The sequence below is a fragment of the Berghia stephanieae genome, chromosome 5 (assembly GCF_034508935.2).
Source record: "Berghia stephanieae isolate SIO BIC M18660-M18661 chromosome 5, UCSD_Bste_1.3, whole genome shotgun sequence".
Classification (NCBI taxonomy): Eukaryota; Metazoa; Mollusca; class Gastropoda; order Nudibranchia; family Aeolidiidae; genus Berghia; species Berghia stephanieae.
This window is the reverse complement of record NC_088364.1, coordinates 45730122-45754302: the sequence shown is the minus strand read 5'-3', so window position 1 is coordinate 45754302 and position 24181 is coordinate 45730122. Positions and strand designations below refer to the sequence as shown.

The window sequence follows — 24181 nt, the reverse complement described above, 5'->3', positions numbered from 1 at the left end:
TTATTGACCCGGTCCAATTTATTTTTATATTACTATTACTTTTATTAACTACTGAGTTCCTACGTACATTCCTTGTTTTTTTTTTATCCTGAAAATGGCTACGCCTTCAGTGTTTTTGGTTATGGTCAGTGGACAAATCGAATCTGGGCAGGTCAGTGGGAAACAATGTCCCCTAATGTCATTGCTTCTGTTGTTCCCATTGAGATTTAATAACCATTGAGTGATTTGTATATTATGATTTGTTATTTTACCGCGGAAATCTTTTTAAATGTCAATTGCCAGTCCGTTGTCAAGTGTAAACATGCTCGGCCTGTCTTATTCTTATTTTCTTCAGGAGGAATTACTCTATCGTTTGGTGTAGCAATGACAATTTAGTAATATATCTTTTGATTATGGATAAAATAGGGTATAATTTAGCTTTGGATAATTAAAAGATTAGAACTTAGTCAATCCAAATTTCACGATGGCACGTTTATTTAACATCTTAACTTTTTTATAATTAAATTCAGGGCAAAGATGTACATATACCGCATCCATGAAATTCGTTCCAGCAAAATCTTTACTCAAATCTTAGGGTCCATTTCAGACCAGTTTTGAAATCCAAATGAGCCAAATGGTGGTTACTACCGGAAATGCAACAATTTTCAGGTCACAAAGTCCATCAGTAAATAACAAAGGCAAATAGAAGACCATTTTTCAGCCTTTAAAATAACATAACTTTTCTTCTGCTAATCTGATTTTCACAATTTTGGTATCTTTAGAATCGTGTTGAAAAGCACTTAAAAATGATAGTTTTTATTAAGCTCAATCCAGTTTGAATTTTTTACCAAAGTACGTACTTGCTTGTTAAAGTTAAAGTGTTCCAGGTCTAAGGCTAAAAATTAGCCACCTTTTTCTGTTACCTGAATTATACTCATTCATCTTGTGTCATGTTCTGAGACTTATTTGTTAAACATCAACAAATCATGGAATGATGCTAATAAAAGGTTTTATAAATTTACTCGGGAAATTACTCCAAAGATGAACCGTCTGAAAAATGGTACCTTTCCTTAAACCCTTCCAGAGAAAAGTAATTTCCAACTCCAGAACTGCTTTTTAAGTTCTGTTATTGAATACTATATATATATATATATTATATATATATATATATATATATATATATATATATATATATATATATATATATTATATATATATATATATATAAATAAATCAAGAACAACCAAGTCTCTGTGTAAACAAAGCAGGGACCTCGCCCCTGTACCAGTGCTGTGTATGTGTGAGAGAGTGTGTGTGTGTGAGAGAGAGAGAGAGAGGGAGAGAGAGAGAGAGAGAGAGAGAGAGAGAGAGAGAGAGAGAGAGAGAGAGAGAGAGAGAGAGAGAGAGATTTGAGCTAAATTTGTTTGAAAGGTTTTTCTGGCGCTTGCAACACTGATTGCAGTAGTATTGGTGGTGGTAGGGGTGGCCCCTGTACCAGTGCTGTGTATGTGTGAAGAGAGTGAGAGAGAGAGAGAGAGAGAGAGAGAGAGAGAGAGAGAAGAAGAAGAAGAAGAAGAAGAAGCAGAGGGTAATCTGGAGTGATATTAGTATGACTATCACCTGTTTTGGATATTATAATTATCATTTATAATCACCAGTGAGATCCATAATGTTACCAACACCATCGTTACCACACATACACACCTGTCATTGTTGTCGTTGCCATCATTCTCATCAAATAAGCATACTTTTGATAGCTGTTATTCTAGTCATCATTTTCGAGGTCAGAGAAATAGAAATTATGTATATATATATATATATATATATATATATATATATATATATATATATATATATATATATAGAGAGAGAGAGAGAGAGAGAGAGAGAGAGAGAGAGAGAGAGAGAGAGAGACTGCAATTAATTTTAACAACTTTTTATCCTTCCCTGTTTGCTTTGAGTAAAATGTATCTTAATATGTGTCTTTAACTTAAAGCAGTCACCTTTCTTTATTGTTGTTTAACGATCGGACGTTCATGCTTGATAACATTTCAATTTATTTCCAGTTCCCAGAATTCGATGACATCTATTGTAGATACTGCTTCTCTTATGGAATGGACTGGGCCATCACCTCTGTAAGTTTGAACTCTATTATAGATTCATATTGAGTAAAAGGTAACCTTTTCCCATTTGGGATTGAGTCCACTCTATCCTGTCACTCAATTTGAATTTTTACCAAGTATAATTTTAATGAAATCGACTCTTATTGTTTCCCTTGTGTAAGAGTAAACCAGATGTTTAAAGGTAAATTTGGAGTTTCAATATTTTAAAAAAGTTACTTAAAATTTTGTTTTTGGTGTTTGATTAACCCTGACAAAGTAACAGATTAAGGTAATGAGTCACATGTAACAACAGTGGAATAAGGAATGTTTCAGGGTCAAAACAATATACAGAGGAAATGGCTGTTATCAACATGACATGGATTACAAAGTATCTGGCGTTATAACCAAATGTTGCTGAACTCGATCAATGTTAATTAGAGGAGAAAAAAATAAAAGTGGACTTGTCTTACTAATAGTCATTATGATGGATGAGAGACAAGATTCAATAACTGTCCGTAATGCACATTCTCTGATAAGCATTCAACTACTTCTATGAGCTGAGATATTTTAAGTATGAATTTCCTTGGTCTTTTTATTAGATTGTTATTTTGGAATCATACTAATGATGTTATATGTGCGATTAAAAATGATGTGCCATTATATTGGATGCATCATTATTAATAGTATATAAGGGGGAAAAACGGGACGATGATGTGATATTTTTATTCTTATCTCATGACATAAGTGTGTTGCAGTGGAAAACGAAAAGGAGTGTGATGTTATTCAGATGCTGGTGTAATGAAAGTTAGTACTTGAAGGTAGACAAAATTTGTTGATTCATGACACTAAAAGGCAAAAAATTAATCGATGAAATGGATGAAGACAGACAAATAGAATAATTGAGTTTACCATAAACATTTTCTTTATATTTTGCTGTCAGGGATTGGACGAAAGCATCACACAGATAACCAAGAAAAGTCATGATGAACACCAAAGATTTGTCTGGAACTTTCCAATTGATGCAACTTTTAAAAGCACAAGTCCATCTGGATGTAAGCATTTTAGACTGTTTAAATAATCCCTGTTAAATACACCACCCTACAAATTGCACCCCTAACAATTACTTTTAATAAGAAACATAATAATCACAGCTTGAGTGATGCAAGGAATGGAGATTGTGGCTAATAACAATATGTGTTGCTTTGACACATACTCTGCCTCGGCAAAGAGCGCTATAAAAATATTCTGTTATTATTATTACTCAAAACATACACACAGGAAGTAACAACCACCTCATGTAGCAGCTACTATATTAAATCATTATTATTACTAAGCAAGGTCGATGACCGATGCTATGATTCGTGATAGGGATGAAAAGAATGTGTTCTAGCAGGGAAAAATATTAACAGCACTACCGAAAAGCATTTCTAAGCAAACTGTGTTCTTAACAGGGACTATGTACCAGGCCTTTTGCTCATTTTATTTCACAATTTCATTTTTGGCAATTAGCTGTTATATACAAAATAATATAAAGAGGTAATGAAATACAATGAAGACTAACTAATCATTAGATATCTCAGGCGTGATCATGATAATGATGGGCATAATGACAATCTTGATGCTAATAATATTAATAATTTTAGCTTGTGTCATATTTTGTAGAGTGAAAAGGTTGTCTCTTTTTATTCCAAAACTCTTATCTGGTAAAAATGGTTTTAACTGTGTCATTGTTTTGGTCATATGACTTTATTACAATGAAGTTATGACAACAGGGGCTTTTCTTTTGATAATGGATAAAGTGGGACTACAATTTGGATATTCAAAGAGTATATTAATCCAATTAAATTTTCTTTTTACAGGGCCTCAGCTAGTTGTTTATGCCTATGGTTTGGATGCCTTTGGAACCGATGTGGTCAGGGGTTATGGTGTATGTCACGTACCTATCACACCTGGACGGTACGTTATAATCCATAGGCATGGATGGTTGGATTGCTTGGATGGAATGGCTGGTGTATTGTATGTGGTCAAGAGTTACAATGTATTCCTTGTGTCCATTATACCTGGACAGTTGTAACTAGGGTTGGTTGAGAGTATGAATGGTTGGATGTTGGTTGGGATGGTTGGGTGATTCAGAGATATAAATGAGACAACAGGTATTTCATCAGAAAGACAAATACTACAAATTGATATTTCAATTAAGAATAATATTTTAGAGTACTATAAGCGCTTCTCATCATTTCTCATTTGCATTTGAATATTGAGAAATGCTCATTAAACTGAAAGTCTTGCACCAAACTGATAGTTACATTTGTAAAGGATACAAAGCCAGAGCCATTGTATGCTTTAGCTGTCACACATCCAGTATTTCACTTAGGTCAATGTAAATAGATAATAAAATACAAAATTTTCTCTAATTATCTTTAATGGTTTTTAGAGTCGGTAGTAATGGGAAAAAAAAGATAGCCCATGTGTCTACTCACTGTGTATTGTCATTAGGGACTATGCTTCTCACTCAAAGAAAAAAAGGACATTGTCAAGAATGTGCCTGGAACTGTGGTTGGTCCCCTCAGGTTTGGTTCAACACCTTATCCACCACCCATCATATCACCCCATATTACTTCAGTTGTGTCAGCCTGTATTGACTTTTGTTTCAAAACTGGCTCAATCAAAGATGCTTTATTACTTTTCTAATAGCCGTAGATGAAAACATGATACTCATTTTATTCATTGACTTATTTCCATCCCAGACACACATTGACGGTACCTATGTTTGTGCCAGAGTCAAGTTCCCTCTTACAGAAACTCACTGCCTGGTTGCTAGGTAGACGACCCGAGTACGTCAACCCTCGAGTTGTAGCTCAAGGAGAGGGAAGAGAAGGTGAGTTGTCCTATTTTACTGTGTGTGTGTCGCCAACTGCAATCTGACAAAATACCTTTTTTTTTTTTACTTCAAATACAGATGGATCCAAATAAAACTCAACACTCTTAAAGTCAACACCTCTTGTTGGCCCCAAATGTTCTATTCTCTATGTGTGTTTCATTGATAGGGAATCACCATCACCACCATCCCTATTAACAAATTGAAAAGCCACGGAAGAAAATAAAATAAATGCATATGCACTGCCTTATTCCAGAATCACTGCGCACAGTCATTCTTCCTAAGTACCATTTTCGCATGGAACAGCATTCCTGAAAATGTCAGAGCTACCAATAACCCGACAATATTCTATATTTATCTCGACCAGTTTAAAACCAATAGATAGATACAGTCCAAGCCAGTTTATTGGAACGGGTCAGTTCCCGACCAATCGTCCGAATTAAGCGGTATCCCGATTACACACCGGCTATGATATTGAGTGACATTTCACATCTTAATGAAATACAGACACCTTAATCTACCTCTAACAATGAGAGACAAATCTAAGTGCACAAAACAATTAACAAATATGCCGCTTATAACGGTGGCATAAGTAAAAACGGATTAAGAATGCATTGTCCGCTAATTTGTCTCATTGAACAAACAAATCTTTTAGTAGTGACAGCCTTGAACAAACAAAGCAATCATTCATTAGCATAGCCCTCTTAATAGTCTCTAGTTTGCAATGCTCATTAACATTATCATCTATGATAATGGTTCGACCACACACCCGATTGGCTGTCGCTATAAACACTACTGGAGGATACAGGTAAATTCTAATGTTCACACCTAACGTGATGAACAGTACAACCACACACCCGGTTGACCGTCCCATTAAACTTATTTACATTTTATGAACCATCGTTTTAAATTATTGAAGACAACAACAAAAATCCTCTTATGGAGATGTTAAATGTCAAATTTCGTGCCCATTAAGTGACAGGACATCTCAATTAAGCAGGTTTGAATTGAAAAAGGTATGACCTATTATATAGAAAAAAATCCATTCCCAAGGAATCGTCTCAATAAAGCTGCTGTCCCAATTACGTGGCTTCCCCAATACCGGCTTGGACTGTATTACATCAATGCCACCCCACAACACCTAGTTGTGTCAATCTTCATCACATGAAGCTGAAACTATTTTGGATTTTGAATTGGATTGGATTGGAAAATAGATAAATTCAACCTTGCTTTAAATCAACAAATCTCTCTGGTCCAGTGGTGTTGGTTTTATCAGGATTCCACTGTATCCGTAGATTAAGATTTCCCTCAACCTTCAAATATCTGCGATGAAACAGCCAGTAATCAACTTCATCTCCATGTAGCTTATGACACTCGAGGACTACTCATTGCGTAGCCATTTTAACAAGAGTGGCATTAAGAGTGATGCAAATTTGACTTTATTGAAACCTTGACTCGCACTTAAACTGCATAAAAGCCCTTAGTGGCTCTGTTGTTATGACTGTCTTGAAGAAAAGTGTTTAAAGTGTGTAAAGTGTCACTTTAGTCATGTTCAGATAAATAAGTGGAGAATTTCTGATTGAAAAGATTCTGGCATGCCATTAAAGGGACACAATTTTATACTGTATGAGTAAAATGCAGGATTTTTGTTGTTGCTGTCCTACTGTATGATTCTTGTCTGTTGTGTGTCCCTCAGTAAAGTTTTCTTCGTAGTTAAAATTCACTGATTATACACCAAATCAGTTTCCCTTCTTCTTTACATTAATCTATTGACTTAGTCAATCTAGCTATCATTTCGTATATATATATATATCAAGAAACAAACAAACAAAACAAAAATTTAGATAATTAAAACCATTTTTCAGATTTCACAATAACAAAAGCACCACAATTTTTTTTTCTCTTTTTAAACAGACATATTCCGAAATGATAGCTAGATTGACTAAGTCAATAGATTAATGTAAAGAAGAAGGGAAACTGATTTAGTGTATAATCAGTGAATTTTAACTACGAAGAAAACTTTACTGAGGGACACACAACAGACAAGAATCATACAGTAGGACAGCAACAACAAAAATCCTGCATTTTACTCATACAGTATAAAATTGTGTCCCTTTAATGGCATGCCGGAATCTTTATCTATATATAGATATGAGCTTTTATGTATCTTATTTCCACGAATTTGCAATGCTCACAGTGCTTCCCAATGCTTCTCCTAGGTACTTTGGTAAACGTCCATTTGGCCCTCCAGCAGGGAGCCGATAAATGGCCTAGTGGCTGTGACCCGATTTTTTGGACTTTTGAGTGATGGGTCTCAGAAAAAGTTCCATAGATTTTTTTGTTTATGGATGGATTTTAATGATTTATGTCTTATTTTCTTCAGGAGAAATTACTCTATCGTTTGGTGTAGTTTATTTTAAAATCAATGACAATTTAGTATAACTTTTAATTATGGATAAAATAGGGTATAATTTAGCTTTGGATAATTAAAAGATTAGAACTTGGTAAATCAAAATTTCATGCTGGCACGTTTATTTAACATCTTAACTTTTTTATAAAATTAAATTCAGGGCAAAGTTGTATACCGCATCCATGAAATTCGTTCCAGTAAAATCCTTACTCAAATCTTAGCGGTCATTTTAGACCAGTTTTGAAATCCAAATGGCGGTTACTACCGGAAATGCAACAATTTTCAGGTCACAAAGTCCGTCAGTAAATAACAAAGGCAAATAGAAGACCATTTGTCAGCCTTTAAACTAACACAACTTTTTTTCTGCTTATCTGATTTTCACAATTTTGGTATCATTAGAATCACTTTAAAATGATATAGGTTTCATTGAGCTCAATCCAATTTGAATTTTTTACCAAAGTACCTACTTCTCCTATTACCCGAGCAGGCCAAATTGAATCCAATTTCCATTGTATACAGTACTAATCATCTGTTACCTGTCCTTCTTTTTACTAGTATTCTTACAATATCCATCATTGCATACAGTCAGGTACTCATTTGTGGAGTGGAATAATGAATATAAAGTCTGTACTCAAAGACACTCCACTGAGGTCAGAGTTTATTTTTTGGTCATTGTTACCCATCTGGTCACTATGCTCAGCATTGCACGATTTTGTAACAAGAAGAAGCACTGTAAGAAAAACACTCACACAAATTAAAACCTTGAGTGTTTCTATAGCGCAATATCCACTCTTTTTCTTCGTTTCTCGGCTTATCTCACATTTTGCAGGGTTGCCATAATGAATACCACACCTCCATGCATCTCAGTTCATTGCATCATCTTCCTTCAGGTCCAGTTCTTTCATATCCTCTTTTACCCTATCCATCCATCTAGTCTTGGGGCATCCCTTTATTCTCTTACCCGCTAATTGTATACCTAATACTTTATCTCCCTCTCTCATCTCTTAATATGTCCAAACTATTTCAACCTATTCATCTTTATTGATACAGTCTTCACTCACAGTCAACCTTCGAATTCTCTTCTCCTATCTTTAATGGTGGTCCTGTTGACTGTTGTCCCATGCACAAATACTCTGTTTTCGATCAGCTTACCCTTAATTTTCATCCTTTCCAACAGCCATCTCCATCCCTCCAGCTCATTTTCTGCCTCAGCTTATGTTTCATTCAAAAATACCACGTCGTCTGCATACATCATGTTCCATGTTGCCTTATACCTAATCTGTTCTGTAAGAACATCCATTACGATTGCATATAGCACACTATCCACAAAACATGCTCAAAGCCCTCGCCAACAGCAGCACTTAACATGTAGGACAAGACAAGATGCCTGTTAGACGATATTGCGATTTATTCTCCGACAGACGCCTGTCTTTTAACAACCTTTAACAACCAAATACTCATTTTACATCTGAATGTGGTGACAGAATGTTAGTAAAGAGCTTTTTCTAAGGACTCAACTATGCTCCGCTCAGATCGGGACTCGAACACTGGGCCGATCCAAAGGCGATTGTCATATCACTAAACCCCATAGCCCCTGTAACACTGAGTTACCACAGTTGCCACAGTTACCAAAACAGATTTTTTTTTTTTAAAGTGGTCATTCGGTTGCTGTTGTGGCTAGCTACCCTTTTGGATTGCACATCAGGAATTACAAACTACTTTTCGCAATATAGAATAGTCCCAACTACCAAATCATTACTGAGTGGTCAGGGAAAGGGGGTTCCAGAAAAGATATAATACTGATCCCTTTTCATGTGAAGCGAGCGCTTTTCCATTGAGCTATTGGAACCACAATATGTCTATCATGGAGAAGCGCAAGCATATTTTAACAAGAAGACCATAGGGAGGGTATCAAGGATAAAACTATGGGGTTTTTCAGTCACAAGTGCCTTGTCAATTGAGATGTGTCAGATTGTATGGTTAATTCTTACGATAAAAACTGCAAAATATAGTCATAAGTGTTTCTTTGTATTGCCATGAAGTCAGTGTTAAAATAAAACATTGTTTCACAATGACTACATTCTGATATGCTATGGTATTCACTAACTACCATTATCTTGAGCATTTTTATAGCGCAATATCCACTCAACATGCTCAAAGCGCTTTACAAGGGATCCCTAGCCAACATCAACACAAGACATTTAGGACGAAACATAACACCAGTTAGGCGATATTACAATTTTTTCCAACAAAGACAAACCTGTGAATGATGAGAGGATGTGAGTAAATAGACTTTTTTTAAGGACAGTTATGCGTTACTCAAAACCAGGACTTTCCACTGTGAAGGAGAGTGTCATTCCACAAGACCACATAAATTGTTTTATGTATAGCCAAATAAAAAAAGGCGTTAAATTTATAGTTTTACAGCTCATAGGGTAGTATTAATCAGGGACTGGTGTTATAAGGTCTATTCCAACCCATGCCAGTGAAATGATTAAGCGGCTCCATTTTTCAAGGGATGCAACTCTTCGTATGATGTCATGATATTCATAGTTTTGTCCCTTCCCTCAACACTCGTACTTGACACTGCGCGTAAAAGTGCTTTTCTTTTTGCTTTGGTTTTGGTAGATAATACATAATAAAGAGAGAAATTACTGGAATAAACTGCAATCCCGAGAAAATAAGATAACAACCCTTTATTTTATAATTGCTTCGACTGGGTATCAAACCACAGACCTCTTGCTATTTGGGACGAGTGTCGTTCCAAGTTCCAAAGTTCCAACCCAATTCAATTGACTGTGTGGTGTGGGATGGTGTTAAATTATGAATCTTAACCACAATAATTTTGTCCTCCTGTGACAGAAATGTTTACAATTTGACGAGTAAATTTCACAAAACCGATAGATTTTCTCAAGTTGTTCTGTAACCATTTTGTACTTGAAAAAAAAAGGGTTGAGTATGTGCAAATCTATCAGAGAGTGGTGTAGAGCTTAGCCTGGCTCCTTTTTTTTACATTTTTTATTTTTAGGTGGTCTTTGATTTGGATGGCTGTTCGTCCTTTCTCTTTCAATGTTGTCCGGCCGCTCTTTTCTTTTATGCTCGCTACACTTTTTCTGTTAACATAGTTGTTATGGACAAAACTGAAAACCCACATTTTTGCGCAAACAACCTCTGCTATTTATTCAGAAAGATTGCATATATATATATATATATATATATATATATATATATATATATATATATATATATATATATATATATATATATCTTCAAACTCTTAAGATTAAGTCTTTGACAAAATGGGGGGTCAACTTAATCTATAGATATATGAAGTACATACACTTTTTTTATTTATTTTTTTTTTTTTGGGCGGGGGGGTGTTTTGTTGTTTTTTTTTTGTTTTTTTTTTTTTTTGTTTTTTTTTTGTGATTTAATAAATATAACCCTGAATTTGTTAAAATGGGTTTTTGTCAGATTAGGGACACAATTTTAGGATGACGTAGATTTTGATACGTCACATATTATTACCTTAACCCGCCATCAGGCTAATTCTATCATCCGTTGACTCAAATTAATACGAAGAAAATCTGCTCGGTCATAATACTCAATCCTTTTTTGACGTTTGACTTTCATTGCGAGTATAATTTATTCTGCGCAATTCTAGCATATCCACAACAAAAATTGATGACTTGATTTTAAATCTCTCTGGATGCTATCAAGGAATAATAATCTTTCTAATCTCTTCTTTTAAAAGATAGGGTTAGGGATCAACATTGTTCCGTAAAACATCGAGCACAGAATTACCAGCAAATCTAAAATTACAATACAGTAGTATAATAAATATAATAGATGACTGCCTCTGTTCCCAATAGTCTTTTTTTCTTCGCATTTTTTGCGGGTTCTCCACTAGTTAAATAATAATTAAAAACAGCATCGATGAGATGACGAGGAAGCTCGTGTGGTGTTACTATTTATAACTGTTCTCTTAGTGAAGAGGGCCATGTCTGCAGATTTCACACCTTAACATTAATATTGGCAGAAATTACACTTGAAATAAATTCAGTCATAGTGTAAAGGGGTGAATACCGACGTCAAAAAAAAAAACAAAAAAAACAAACAAACAACACACACACACACACACACACACACACACACACACATGCGCGCGCGCTCTTGTGCGCAGGCAAAATAACAAGGGGCAGTGACCGCGGATACATACTGTGCAAACAAAATTAACACATTAACCGGAAAAGAAGTCAATTTTAAAATAGGCCGCGGAAAATGAACTCCAACGTACCTACTTTAGACGGACAGGACAAACGGAAGACGGTCATGACAGTGGCCATCCACAGGCTTATCAATCACTCTCGTTTTTAACTTCAAAGGCTTCCTCCTCTCTGAACGGTCTTCTCTGACACCAAATTAGCCCAACGAAATTAACCCAATAAGAAGATTGGTAGTCATGGTTCACAAAATGGGACTATCTTAGACATGAATGATGCCTTGAAGAAGTTTAACATTAATTAATTTATACTCCAACAGTATTAATAGCGATTGACTTTGCCTTGTGAATTCAAATTGCCATTGACTGACTCTCTCTCTCTCTCTCTCTCTCTCTCTCTCTCTCTCTCTCTCTCTCTCTCTCTCTCTCTCTCTCTCTCTCTCTCTCTCTCGCTCATATATATATATATATATATATATATATATATATATATATATATTTATCTATCTATCTATCTCTATCTATCTATCAACTATCTTCACTCTCTTCTCTCTCTCTCTCTCTCTCTCTCTCTCTCTCTCTCTCTCTCTCTCTCTCTCTTAATTTGCTTGGCTATGTGGTCTTTTGGTATGACACGCCTCCAGATCGGAAACTCCTGGGTACGAGTCCACCTTTAAGCGGCGCCTAGTTGAGTTCACGCAAAAGGCTCTTTATTCACATTCAGATGTAAAATAAGCACCTAGCCGTTAACAATGTTGTATCTGTCGGAGAAAATATGTAATATCGCCTAACAGTAACAGGCGTCAAGTCTCATCCTCCGTGTAAGGCAAAGGACCTCTTGTATAGCGCTTTGGGAACGTTTAATGGAAGTTGCGCAATATAAAAGCTCAAGTCTTTTGGGGTCATAGGTGGGTCCAATAGCTCAATTGGTAGAACATTCGCTTCACAATCAAAGGAACCGAAATCGATCCCGGGTGCAGTTCGAGACGTTTTTTTTTCTGCCAACCCCCCACCCAACACTGTCGGTAGCTGGATATGTCACATCTGGCGGAAAATACTTTGCGATAGACTAGCGTCCTATCAAAGGGTAGCAAGCAATTTCACGCTATAGAAACCGGGATCAATTTCAGTTTCATGACTTAAGGACTACTCATCGACATGCTGATATATTTACCCTGTGCTGCGTGGCTAGGATGTTACGTTATAATAAAATCCAAATAATGTTGCTGATTGAAGCCCGAAGAAATAAATAACAATCACATATAATAGAATAAAAGCTTAAATTGAATTCACGGAGATTATAAATGATGCGGACGTGTCTGATTTCCCCTTTGTTAACAAAACATTAAAGACGAATGAGAACTGAGAGGCTAGCGCTGCTAAATAAGCGTACAAACCTTTATAGGCTTCAACAGTCGTGACGCCACTTCCCTCGTAAGTACGCGGTTCTAAACTGTCGGAACAATGGCGGACGCCCTTAAAACGAAATACTTCTCCGACGAGCATAAAAGTGTATTCAGAGGAGAAAAACATTATAAATCTGATCATGTTTCGACTTTTATACATTCTGATCACATGACATGTGAAACAGATCTAGCCAGCATGAAGAATGAAAAGTACCGGGTTTTTTTTTGTTTAGAACCAAGATGCTGGTGGCTGGGCGGACGTGACATCAAACGGTTGAATCCTATTATTTTGTTAAATGACTGTCTTTTTCATTCATCGCTTTTTGTTTTTATGATGGTTATAGTAATATCAAAACCCGACGGGTAAGAGCACTTTAAAGTTTAAACTCACGAGTACTTCCGACTGGCATCTTCCAAACTCAAAGCAAAGTTTTGGATTGTGGGTGTACTACGTACACCCTTTGAAAGTTAACTACGAGTACATAAATTGGGACTCACCGCCTCAAAACGGGTTTTTGTCTAGACGAATACGGTGTTGAAATTTGAGTTAATAACCAGAAAATATGCAAATTGTGCCACCTTTTTTTGTTTTGTTTTATACACTTGAAAGAATATAATATAATGCTTAAGATGTTAGACAGATATATCTTATCTCTGGTCATTTTAACTTTAAGTTCGTTTTTCGTCACCAAGATGTTAAACAGTTATAATACCTTACCTTACCGATGTTCCATGTCGGACACGACGTTGGATATCATGGTTCGCCAGCTCTCTCTCTCATCTGCGAGTTTCGCACATTGATTTATGGGGCTTCCTACGTACGCTGCGACATTTCCAAGCCAGCTTGTCCTTCTTCGTCCTCGACCACGCTTGCCTTCTATCTTTCCCTCTGCAATGGTCTTCTGTAGTGAGTCGTGCCTTCTGATGTGGCCGAAATATAGGGTTATCCTCTTTCTAATAGTTGAAATGATCGTTGTTGATGTTATTCCTAAAGTTTGGAGTACTTGATGATTTGTTTTCTTTTCCTTCCAGGATACCCTTGCAATTCTTCTATAGGTCCACATCTCAAATGCTCTGAGTTTTTTTTCTAGTGTCTTTGTCAGAGACCATGTTTCACATCCATAAAGTAGTGTTGACCAAATGTAGCATTTTGCCAGACGTGTTTTTGTGGTAAGTGATAGGTCGTGGGATGTGATTAGGGAACGCATTTTTGAAAATTTACTCATGGCCAATGCAATTCGTCTGATGATTTCTGCATCGCATTTTCCATCTTCTGTCAATAATGCTCCTAGATATTGGAATGACTTTACTTGCTCTATGATCTTTCCATCTATTTCAATTGATATTTTCTCATTGTTTTTTCTCTTGCTAAATAGCATTGTCTTTGTTTTTTTTCACATTCATGAGCAGGCCAAACTTTTCACTTTCAGTTTTGACTATATCTACAATGGCTTGTAGATCTTGTTCAGTTTCTGCTATAAGCACTGTATCATAAGCATAGCGGAGATTATTAATATTCACTCCCCCGACATTAAGACCCGGCAGTGTTCCACTTTCCTGAATATTATGTCTGTGCATAGGTTGAATAATGCTGGGGATAATACACATCCTTGACGTACTCCTCTTTGAATGGTTAGGGGCTCAGAAATATCGTTGTTGATTCTGATTTTTGTTACCTGTTGTAACAGGTAAAAGGTAACAAACAGTTATAATAATATATCTTATCTCTGGTCTTGTTAACAATAATATATCTTATCTTTGATCATGTTAACAATAATATATCTTATCTCTGGTCATGTTAACAATAATATATCTTATCTCTGGTCATGTTAATAATAATATGTCTTATCTCTGGTCATGTTAACAATAATATATCTTATCTCTGGTCACCCGTTTCACTCCTATATAATAGCGGATTGAGACGTTGGTCACAATAATTGATATTGTACGTTTGTATATTGATAGATTCCTAATCAAATCCTTTTATTAAACCCAAGCATTTTTATATAGAGCACTATTCACTAAACGTGCCCAAAGCGCTTTACAAGAGGTCGGTCCCAACCAAGAGCAACACTCAACATGTAGAACGAGGCATGACGCCTGCTAGGCGATATTACAAGTTGTTTTTGTTTTTTTTCCCCGACAAAGACAAAACTGTTCACGGCCACGTAGTGATTTTACACCTGAGTACGGTGAGAGAATGCGAGTAGAGAGCCTCTTCCAAGGAATCAAATATGCGCCGCTCAGAGCCGGATTCGAACTCTGGACCACACCGATCCGAAGGCGAGTGTCATACCACTAGACCACATAGCCGCACAGTCCAACTTTATAGTTTTCACGGTGCCCTTACCGTAAAATATTGCTCTGAAGATATAAAACGATATTATTTGTTGCCCACCGCCTCAAAACGGTATTATGTCGGGATGACTAAGATGCTGAAAATCTAATGAGTCGCCAAAAAATCAGTGTGGGGTTGAGTTTACATGTTTTATTAAGGAGAATGTTTACTGCATTTTAAAACATAAAAATAACATGGAGCATTTATATCGCGCAATATCCACTAACCGTGCTCAATGCACTTTAAATAGGGTCCTTAGTCAACAGCAACACTTAACTTGTAGGACGAGACATGACGCCTGTTAGGCGATGTTACCAATTGTTTTTTTTCGACAAAGACAATGCTGTTAATGGAAAAGTACCCATTTTAACCCTGTGTAGGGTGAGAGGATGTGAGTAAAGAGATATTTTCAAGAACTCAATTATGGGAACCCGGGACCTTCCGATCCGAATGCGTGTATAATATCAGAAGACCACATAGCCACACAATATAGATAGATAATAGACAGATAGATAGATAGATAGATAGATAGATAGATAGATAGATAGATAGATAGATAGATAGATAGATAGATAGATAGATAGATAGATAGATAGATAGATAGATAGATGTATAGATAGATAGATATAATATAGATCGATGGATATATTGGGGTAGGGAGAGAGAGAGAGAGAGAGAGAGAGAGAGAGAGAGAGAGAGAGAGAGAGAGAGAGAGAGAGAGACGCAGACGGACAGACAGGCAGGCAAATAGACAGACAGTCAGATAAATAGATAGATAGAAAGATAAAAAGATTGATTAATGGATATATTCAGAGAGAGAGAGAGAGAGAGAGAGAGAGAGAGAGAGAGAGAGAGAGAGAGAGAGACCGGCAAACATAGAGTCAGATATATAATATATATAATAATATATATAATTATATATATATATAATATATATATATATATATATATATATATATATATATATATTATATATATATGTATATATATATATATATATATATATATATATATATATATATATATTATATATATAGGTGGATAGATAGATAGGTAGGGGGATAGATAGATAGATAGATAGATAGATAGATAGATAGATAGATAGATAGATAGATAGATAGATAGATAGATAGATAGATAGATAGATAAATAGATAGATAGTTATATATAGATAGATATATAGTTAGAAAGATAGATAGACCTTTAAATAAAAGATGGACAGACTGAGATATAAATGGACGGATACATAGATTGTGGGCGAGTCCTTTGAGAAGCGCTCTGGTAATTTATTGAGCTGCTAGCCCCAGTTTGTCTTTCTCTTATTCTTATTGGGGCAGACAAGGCCCTGGGGCCCACTCGTAATTGCCCGTAAGTGACCACCCGATGAACGATGGTTCCTGCTAATAACCCACTTTGCTGGACAATTTAGTCCACGGTGCTTTCTATGGGAAGTGCTCGATCCCCCGGAATAAATCACATATTAGATAGTGGCGGGAAGAATGTTCAGCCGGTCACGTGTTGTCATGAAACCAGGCTTTGGCTTGATGGACAAACTAAAAATCCTTTGAGCTTTTAAAAGCTCTGACTTTCCGTCGATCTACCTTACTTTTATTCACATGACTATAACTTAAGTGCTTATTGGTCCTCCTCACAGCTTGAGATATGAATCTAAGGTTAAAACTGAAATGCTTGAAATAGTAACATGGTTTCAATACACACTGTGTCAATCTTTCCGGTCACGTGGCCTCTTTCTTTACATTAATAAACGCTATGAGAGAGGGATCTAGAAATGACTTGGGTTTGAAACGAATATTTTTTGTGTTCGTGGATAGCTCACACGGTAGAGCCACGCTCTCACCTGCCAGGCGGAATTGTCGTACCAATAAGGTCGCAGGTTCAAACCCCACCACCGCCGCGAAAAAAAATTTTTATTCTCTATTGTCTTCTGGCACTTTTCTACTCACTTCATATCTTGTTGTATATACGCTAAATCCGTGAATGTCTTCTTCTTCTTCTTCTTCTTCTTCTTCTTCTTCTTCTTCTTCTTCTTCGTCTTCTTCTTCTTCTTCTTCTTCTTCTTCTTCTTCTTCTTCTTCTTCTTCTTCTTTCTTCTTCTTCTTCTTCATCTTCTTCATCTTCATCTTCTTCTTCTAATTCTAATTCTAATTCTAATTCTAATCCACCGGAACTCCTTTCTGTTTTTAACTGTGCCACGCATACTGCTTCTTGGGTTGCTCTCCGCATCTAGTCCGCTGTCTTGAAACCGCCTTGTTTTTGTATTGTATTTTGTTGTTTGTGTGTGTGTGTGTGTGTGTGTGTGTGTTTGTTTTTGTTTTTGTTTTTTTTTTTTTTGGCCAGCCTTTTATCCGCTCGCCCTCGTAGCCATGCAATGATTTTCAGTTGAATCACTTCGTGTCATTCGATGTGTTCAAAGTATGACAGCTTCAAATTTTCGAGCCAAATGATACCTTACTCCCCCCCCCCCCCCCCACACACACACACACACTAACTTAGCACTTAAAATAATTTAAATTTGAAGAAACAATTTAAAGGAAAGAAGTAACAAATGGAGTGGAATTAATTTTTAGGGACAAAATTGGATATTCAATAACCAAAGACTTTTCAAGGTCACTTGCCGATGGCAAAAAAAGTGATGTGTTCTTGTTGCTTATGACTATACATAACACATATAAATTGATAAGTCAAAGTGTTGATAAACATATCTAAATCGTTCAACTATCCTCTCATTTTCCATTTTTATAATATGTCTAAGATGTCACTGAATTCTGACAGGATCCGTTACACTCATAAGAGTAAACAAAAAACGGAACCGTTTTTGACCGCTAAACAAACCCGTTTCTGGCGGGTTTCGATGGACCTTGAACTTGACTTGGCATTATATCCTAAAATGTATTTAAATTTTTCACCAAGGGTACCGTTGCAGCAGTGCGAGTTATCGTGGTTGTATTGCTGTTACTGGCCTCTTAGTGAAAACGGCTAGGCCTGCTATTTTAAGCAGATATATTGGTGGTGTGAGTTTTAGTAAAACTCTCACTAATTCTGCAAGCTAGATCAATTAATTGTGCCAACTCATATAACATTGACGTTTATAGTCAGATAGAGAGAATTTAGCGAGAAGTACTCACCCAACTGGTGGTCTAAGAGCAATAACAAAGAGCTGGGTGACGCCAACTTCATTCATTATAAATGATCAGCTATGATTCTTAAAAAAATAATTTAAAAATTTTAAAAATCAGCCTCGCAGTTAAAGGGTTAAAATATTGAGGTTTGGCCTTGAGAGAGAGCAGCCATCAAGCTCTCACTTCACACTCCAAAAGACGTGACAGTGCTTCGTGGTGCTTACCCGTGCTTGATGATCGGGAACGGACACATAGAATAGAACCTTTAATTAGGGTGACCTTAGACGTGAGTGGGCGGGATAGATGTCGCGATATGAAATCATCAGTATTTATTTATTTATTTATTTACTTACTTATTTATTTGTTTATTTACTTTACTTATTTATTTGTTTATTTACTCACTTTATTGTGAACTGGACCATTTACGATAAGCATTAAACAAAACCTTCAAAGATGCACAGAATTTTTCACAGGAAACTTTTCGGGCTCAGAAAAATCTTCATCAGTCAATAACGAATACAATTTATGGTTGATTTTCCTGCAATATTACTGTTTTGATTGGGTTATTTTAAAATGTTGGCTCAAGGAATGAATTTAGAGCCCATACCGTTTTGTTTCAGGTATTCATTGTTTGTTCATTTGAATTTGTTTTATTCAATACTTTTTTGTAGCCCACAGGTTCTTGTTGCATTGTATTCACTCATACGACTGAAAAATAGAACCACGATCTCCTAATATAATTCACACGATGTGAAAGGCCTTGCTAAGTATTAGTGAATCGAAAAATGATTGAAATATCTGTCTAGAAACTAGTGCCGATAAAAGCAAAGGAAAAAAAATGATTGTCTATAATACAATACAAAACGCCGACAGAAATACAAGAGAAGCTCATGATATTTAGTGCGGGGCGGTCCTTGGCAAGCTTAAGGACCACGGTCCTACGGTCCTTGGGAAATGAAGACCGCAAGGACCGGTCCTAGGATCGGTCCTTTTCGACATTGAACATTCCTGAGAGACTGTTGGAAATTCGAACCGGTTTGACCTTTTAGAGCTGGGATCGTTCATTCTTGAACCGTTAAAGACCGCTACACGATGAAAACCGTGGCCTACAGGAGTAAAACACACGGAGTAGTCACACTCATTTCAAATTGTAACCTAATTAGAGAAGAGGGGTGATGCCTTCTTTATTTGCTCACCGTACTTCATTGTTACTTCGATAATTTAATAAAATTTGAAATTTATCCCCATTAACGGAGATAATGGCATCGCCCAAGGCGTTGATCGAGTTGTTCGTGGCGTTGATACACACACGCAACTCCTACCCCCCACCCCCCCCCCCTCCCCCCACACCCGCACACCCATTAGGCGGCAGCGAGCATTGAAGAGTAAGAGAGAGGCGTGAAGTTATAATAAGAGGGGGTGGATGAGGTGATAAGAGGGATCGATGGTGACTTTTCGCCAGATCTAACAAACTCAGCTACCCATTCATTGCTGAGTAGACAGGGATTCAGAAAAAAATCGACTGCACCCGGGATCGATCTCTGGCCCTTTGCGTATAAAGAGAGTGCTCTATCAACTGAGCTATCGGGGTCCCCAAATATTCTATTGGACTTTTTTAAAATTCAGACGTTATAACTGGGTTTTTTGGAAGGAAGAAACTAATGAAACTCATATTATTTGATTAGTAAAAACACCAAACGAAATTTTAATATTATTGTATTATTTTAAATGACAACACTGCGATAGAAAGGAGTGGTGACAAGAGATGGACAAAAGAAAACAAAAAATCGGATTTGCTACTTGCTAGGTTCGACACACACACACACACACACACACACACACACACACACAAACACACACATCTTTTGTAGTCACATACATTTCAAACAATAACCCATTAGAGAAGAGGGGTCATGCCTTCACCATAGATCATTGTCATTGCGATCATTATGGTGTAGTAAATTTTGAAATTTACCCCGTATAATAGAATCGTCCAAGGCGTGCGCCTCCTGTTCCCCCCCCCCCCCCCCCATCTCACACACGAAAGGGCGGTTTGCGGAGTGGAGGTTGGTGGTCGTCTGCCTGTATGGTCGTCTGTGTCGTTTAGTGTATGGCAAAGGGGGGTGGGTGCGATTAATTAAGTGGGATGGGTGGTGATTGGTGGAAGATAGGCAACCGAAGCAACGAATCGCTGGGGAAGTAGTAGGCTATGGCGCGAGACCGTAGGACCGTGGTCCTTGCAAGGCCGCCCCGCACTAGTTGAAAGGTGATAAGAAGTGAGGACCGCCGCCGGTCTTCCCCTCTGGGACGGTCTTCGGTTCACAGCTAAAAGACCGTCGGACCGCGGTCCAGTCCGGTCTTCAGCGCGGCACTAATGATATTTCCAATAATGAGGTCTCTCTGGAAATGGCCAAACACTAACAAAACGTCTTTTTCATTTTTACTTCATATAGCGGTGGATTTAGATGACCCTCGACCGGCGTGTACTTATTCGCAGGTCTGATAACCACAATTGTTATGGGCTCATTGTTGTAATGGAAATACTCTCAAACCGACGCAAAGTATTGTCCATTACAACAATGTTAATAAATGGGGTCAATAATTACGTTCGGTTATCAGACCTACAATTGTGTTTATGTCGCCCTCAACCTATAAAAGATTCTTAAATATGAGATTTCAAAGAGGATAAGGGCTTTTAAAAAGACTCTGATTTAATAAGTTTGACAGGTTGAGGGTCATCCTAATTCATTGATACTTGAAAACAAATTTTGTGTTTTGCCGGCGTGGAGCAGTTTGGATTGAACTTCACCTATTTCATTTTTGGAGTGACACTGCTCTATACTAGTCGGGGGGAATTAGGTGATTGGATATCTGGCGGAAAGTACTTTGCGATAGACTAGCATCCTATGAAAAGGGTATCAAGCAATTGCTTTTGTCCATTTCACGCTAGAGAAACCGGGATAAAAATCCGGCTCCATGGACCGAATTGCTCTGAAGGACTACTACATTTTGATGACAATATGGAGTCGGTATACCTAAACAATTGTATTAGAACGCTATGACTATCGTCACCACCACCATTATCATCAGCATCATCATCATCATCATCATCATCATCATCATCATCATCATCATCATCATCATCATCATCAATCGTTACGATGCAGTATTGTGACAAGCTATTAACATTACGTTATTGACCGCATGGTGGCAATGGGAGCATGTTCTATCTGTACTATTGTGTCCTTGTGTAAGGCACTGCACACACATTGTTTGCTCGTTCAGGTATAATTGAGTGCTCGGCTAAAAGCACCCTTGACCGTTCTATCTGTTGTTGTCTAAAAATTACTCTGTATTGATGGCTTGTTTTGTATGAAATAGGTCTTACGTGTCTTGCTGGCGAATCATTGTGCAGTTTTTGTAGCGTTATAAAACTGTAGCATTACTTGTGTATTCCATATGAAATTCTCATAATTCATAATTGAATGTTGATGGGTCTTTAAAAGAAAGAAAGAAAACGGAGAGAGAAAGAAAGAGAGAGAGAGAGAGAGAGAGAGAGAGAAAGAAAGAAAGAGAGAGAGAGAGAGAGAGAGAGAGAGAGAGAGAGAGAGAGAGAGAGAGAGAGAGAATGTATTACACTAATATGTCTAAAAAAGGAATGAGTTTGCATATTTTTAGATACAATTACAATGGCAAAAAGAACTTCTCGCAGGGGCTGATAGGACAAGTTTTTTGTATGTCAACTAGATTACACCAAGCTAACGTCTCAGGCTTCAACCACTCTGGAATACACACGCTACAATTCCTACTACATTTCCTTTTATGTTTTCAACGCTCCTTTTGCTGACGAAGGGGTTTTCCCCCGAAACGTCAATTTGTTAGCTACAGTTGGTCAACATTATATTAAAATTATTGAAAGCACATTATATTCTCGATGTTATTTAACTTGGATGAGTATGCTATATAGGGAAAAATAAAAGTGTTAAAAACGCACTCTTATGTTAAATTGCGAGAGTGGTTCTATAGCAGGTGTCATTTATATGGGTCTTAGCTACCCGTATGCCAATTGTCATGCTTTCAATTCCAATATGCACAGTTTTAGCCCAATTTCCACTAATCAATGAATATAAGAAGAAAATGTCTTATTTACGCAGTTATTTCCCTTGTTTAATATAGCTGTAATGGGGAAAATTTAAGGCCTTAAACCGAAACGTTATGATTGATTGTCAGAGTGGTTCTATAGCAGATGGGTTTTTAATTGGTCTTGGTAACCTGTGTGCAAATTGTCATGCTTTCAACCCGAATTTGCACGGTTTTAGCCTAATTCCCCCTACCATACACCGACACTGTTCCTTCGCTCGTCATCCGATGGAAAACTGCTCGCCACTCTAGGAAAGAGGTCTTACGTGTCATCTGGAAGACGTTCTTTTTCTAGAAACGTCCTAACTGGAACGAACATCCAGAAGATTTTCGGCATGGTTTAAAATGCATCTTGAGACTTTGCTCTATTCCAAACTATTGTGTTTTTGCACATATAAAGCCCTCTGAGCACTTCCTCCTGATATGATAGAGCGCTCAACAAATGGAATTTTTATCATAATCATCATTATCAAGAGACCCTTGAACAAAATTTCTAAAGGGTATTGAGGAGAATGAAAGAGAAAGAGGGAGACCAAGAAGAAGATGGTCACAAACATCAGCGAATGGATTCATGAATAAGCCAGTTACTGAATGTGGAAGAATGGAGCATGACAGAAACATATTTCGTTGGCAGGTGCGGAGGCCTCGTCCAGAAGGGATAATCCATGATGATGATGATGATCATCATCATCATCATCATGACTGCAATTTTAGATAAATGATTTTTTAAAAATCGTAGGGTTTTATTTTTATATATTTTAGTTGGCAGATTTTTCGATTGTAGTTTTCTTTCTGTTATGATTGCACTGCATTATATTGTAATTTTCTTATTTTGATATCTTTATCCCAGTCTTGCGCTGAGTTTAGTTCAAATAAGGTTTTACTGACTAGCATTTCCTATCTTGTATTTCTTGTCCTGCTCAACTCATATTTTCGTCTTTACCCTTGCTTTTGTTTGCGTGTGATATTTTTTTTTCCATTTGAAAAAAAGATGTTTTGTTTTTGATTTTGTATCATATACATGATTAATTTTTCTTTTCAGTAACGCGGGTTCGATCCCAAGGTTTTGTGACCGTGACCTTCAACGTGATGATGAAAGACATGAAAAAGCTTGGCTATGACGTGGTACCCTCTGACCTCCAGCACATGAATATCCCGGATGGAGTATCCAAAAATAACGCGACCACTGTGTCTTCATAGTAGTTTTTGAATGAGATTTTTTTAATGTACTTAGTTAGGATAATGATATAGAATTGTCTCTGGTCAGGACCAAAATTGTGTGTAATCTATATAGCCATAGACTGACAAAACACGGTTTTGGTTTTGGCTTTTTCTTTACAGACATATAGATCGAATACAACGTGCATTGACGGAGAAAGGCGCTATATATATGTTTACTTTATTATATTATTATATGACGGCAACAAAACTCGAACGTATTCGAAGAATACTTGAATATTGCGTCAATTTGACGTCACCAAAGCTGTTAACGGTCGACGACGTATACTTATTTGCAGGTCTGATAACCCATATTGCTATGGTTTCATTGTTAAAATGGAAATACTC

At 36.9% G+C, this 24181-nt stretch overlaps 1 protein-coding gene across 1 annotated transcript; it reads left to right on the top strand.

The window, feature by feature from the left end:
* Positions 1–73: 73 nt before the first annotated feature.
* LOC144973013 (B9 domain-containing protein 1-like) lies at positions 74–23953 on the top strand. Its single transcript, XM_078914937.1, has 6 exons — positions 74–151; positions 2046–2114; positions 3022–3133; positions 3941–4037; positions 4829–4959; positions 23658–23953. Exons 1-6 carry the CDS (start codon positions 95–97, stop codon positions 23813–23815), a joined length of 624 nt encoding a protein of 207 aa, XP_078771063.1. The 5' UTR covers positions 74–94; the 3' UTR covers positions 23816–23953.
* The last annotated feature ends 228 nt before the right edge of the window (positions 23954–24181 follow it).

Excerpts from the sequence above, each read along its gene's own strand:
- LOC144973013 (XM_078914937.1), top strand. The coding sequence starts at position 95 with ATGGCTACGCCTTCAGTGTTTTTGGTTATGGTCAGTGGACAAATCGAA. Across the intron at positions 4,038-4,828 it reads GTACCTATCACACCTGGACG|ACACACATTGACGGTACCTA; the intron begins GTACGTTATAAT and ends TTTCCATCCCAG. Across the intron at positions 4,960-23,657 it reads TCAAGGAGAGGGAAGAGAAG|TAACGCGGGTTCGATCCCAA; the intron begins GTGAGTTGTCCT and ends TTTTCTTTTCAG.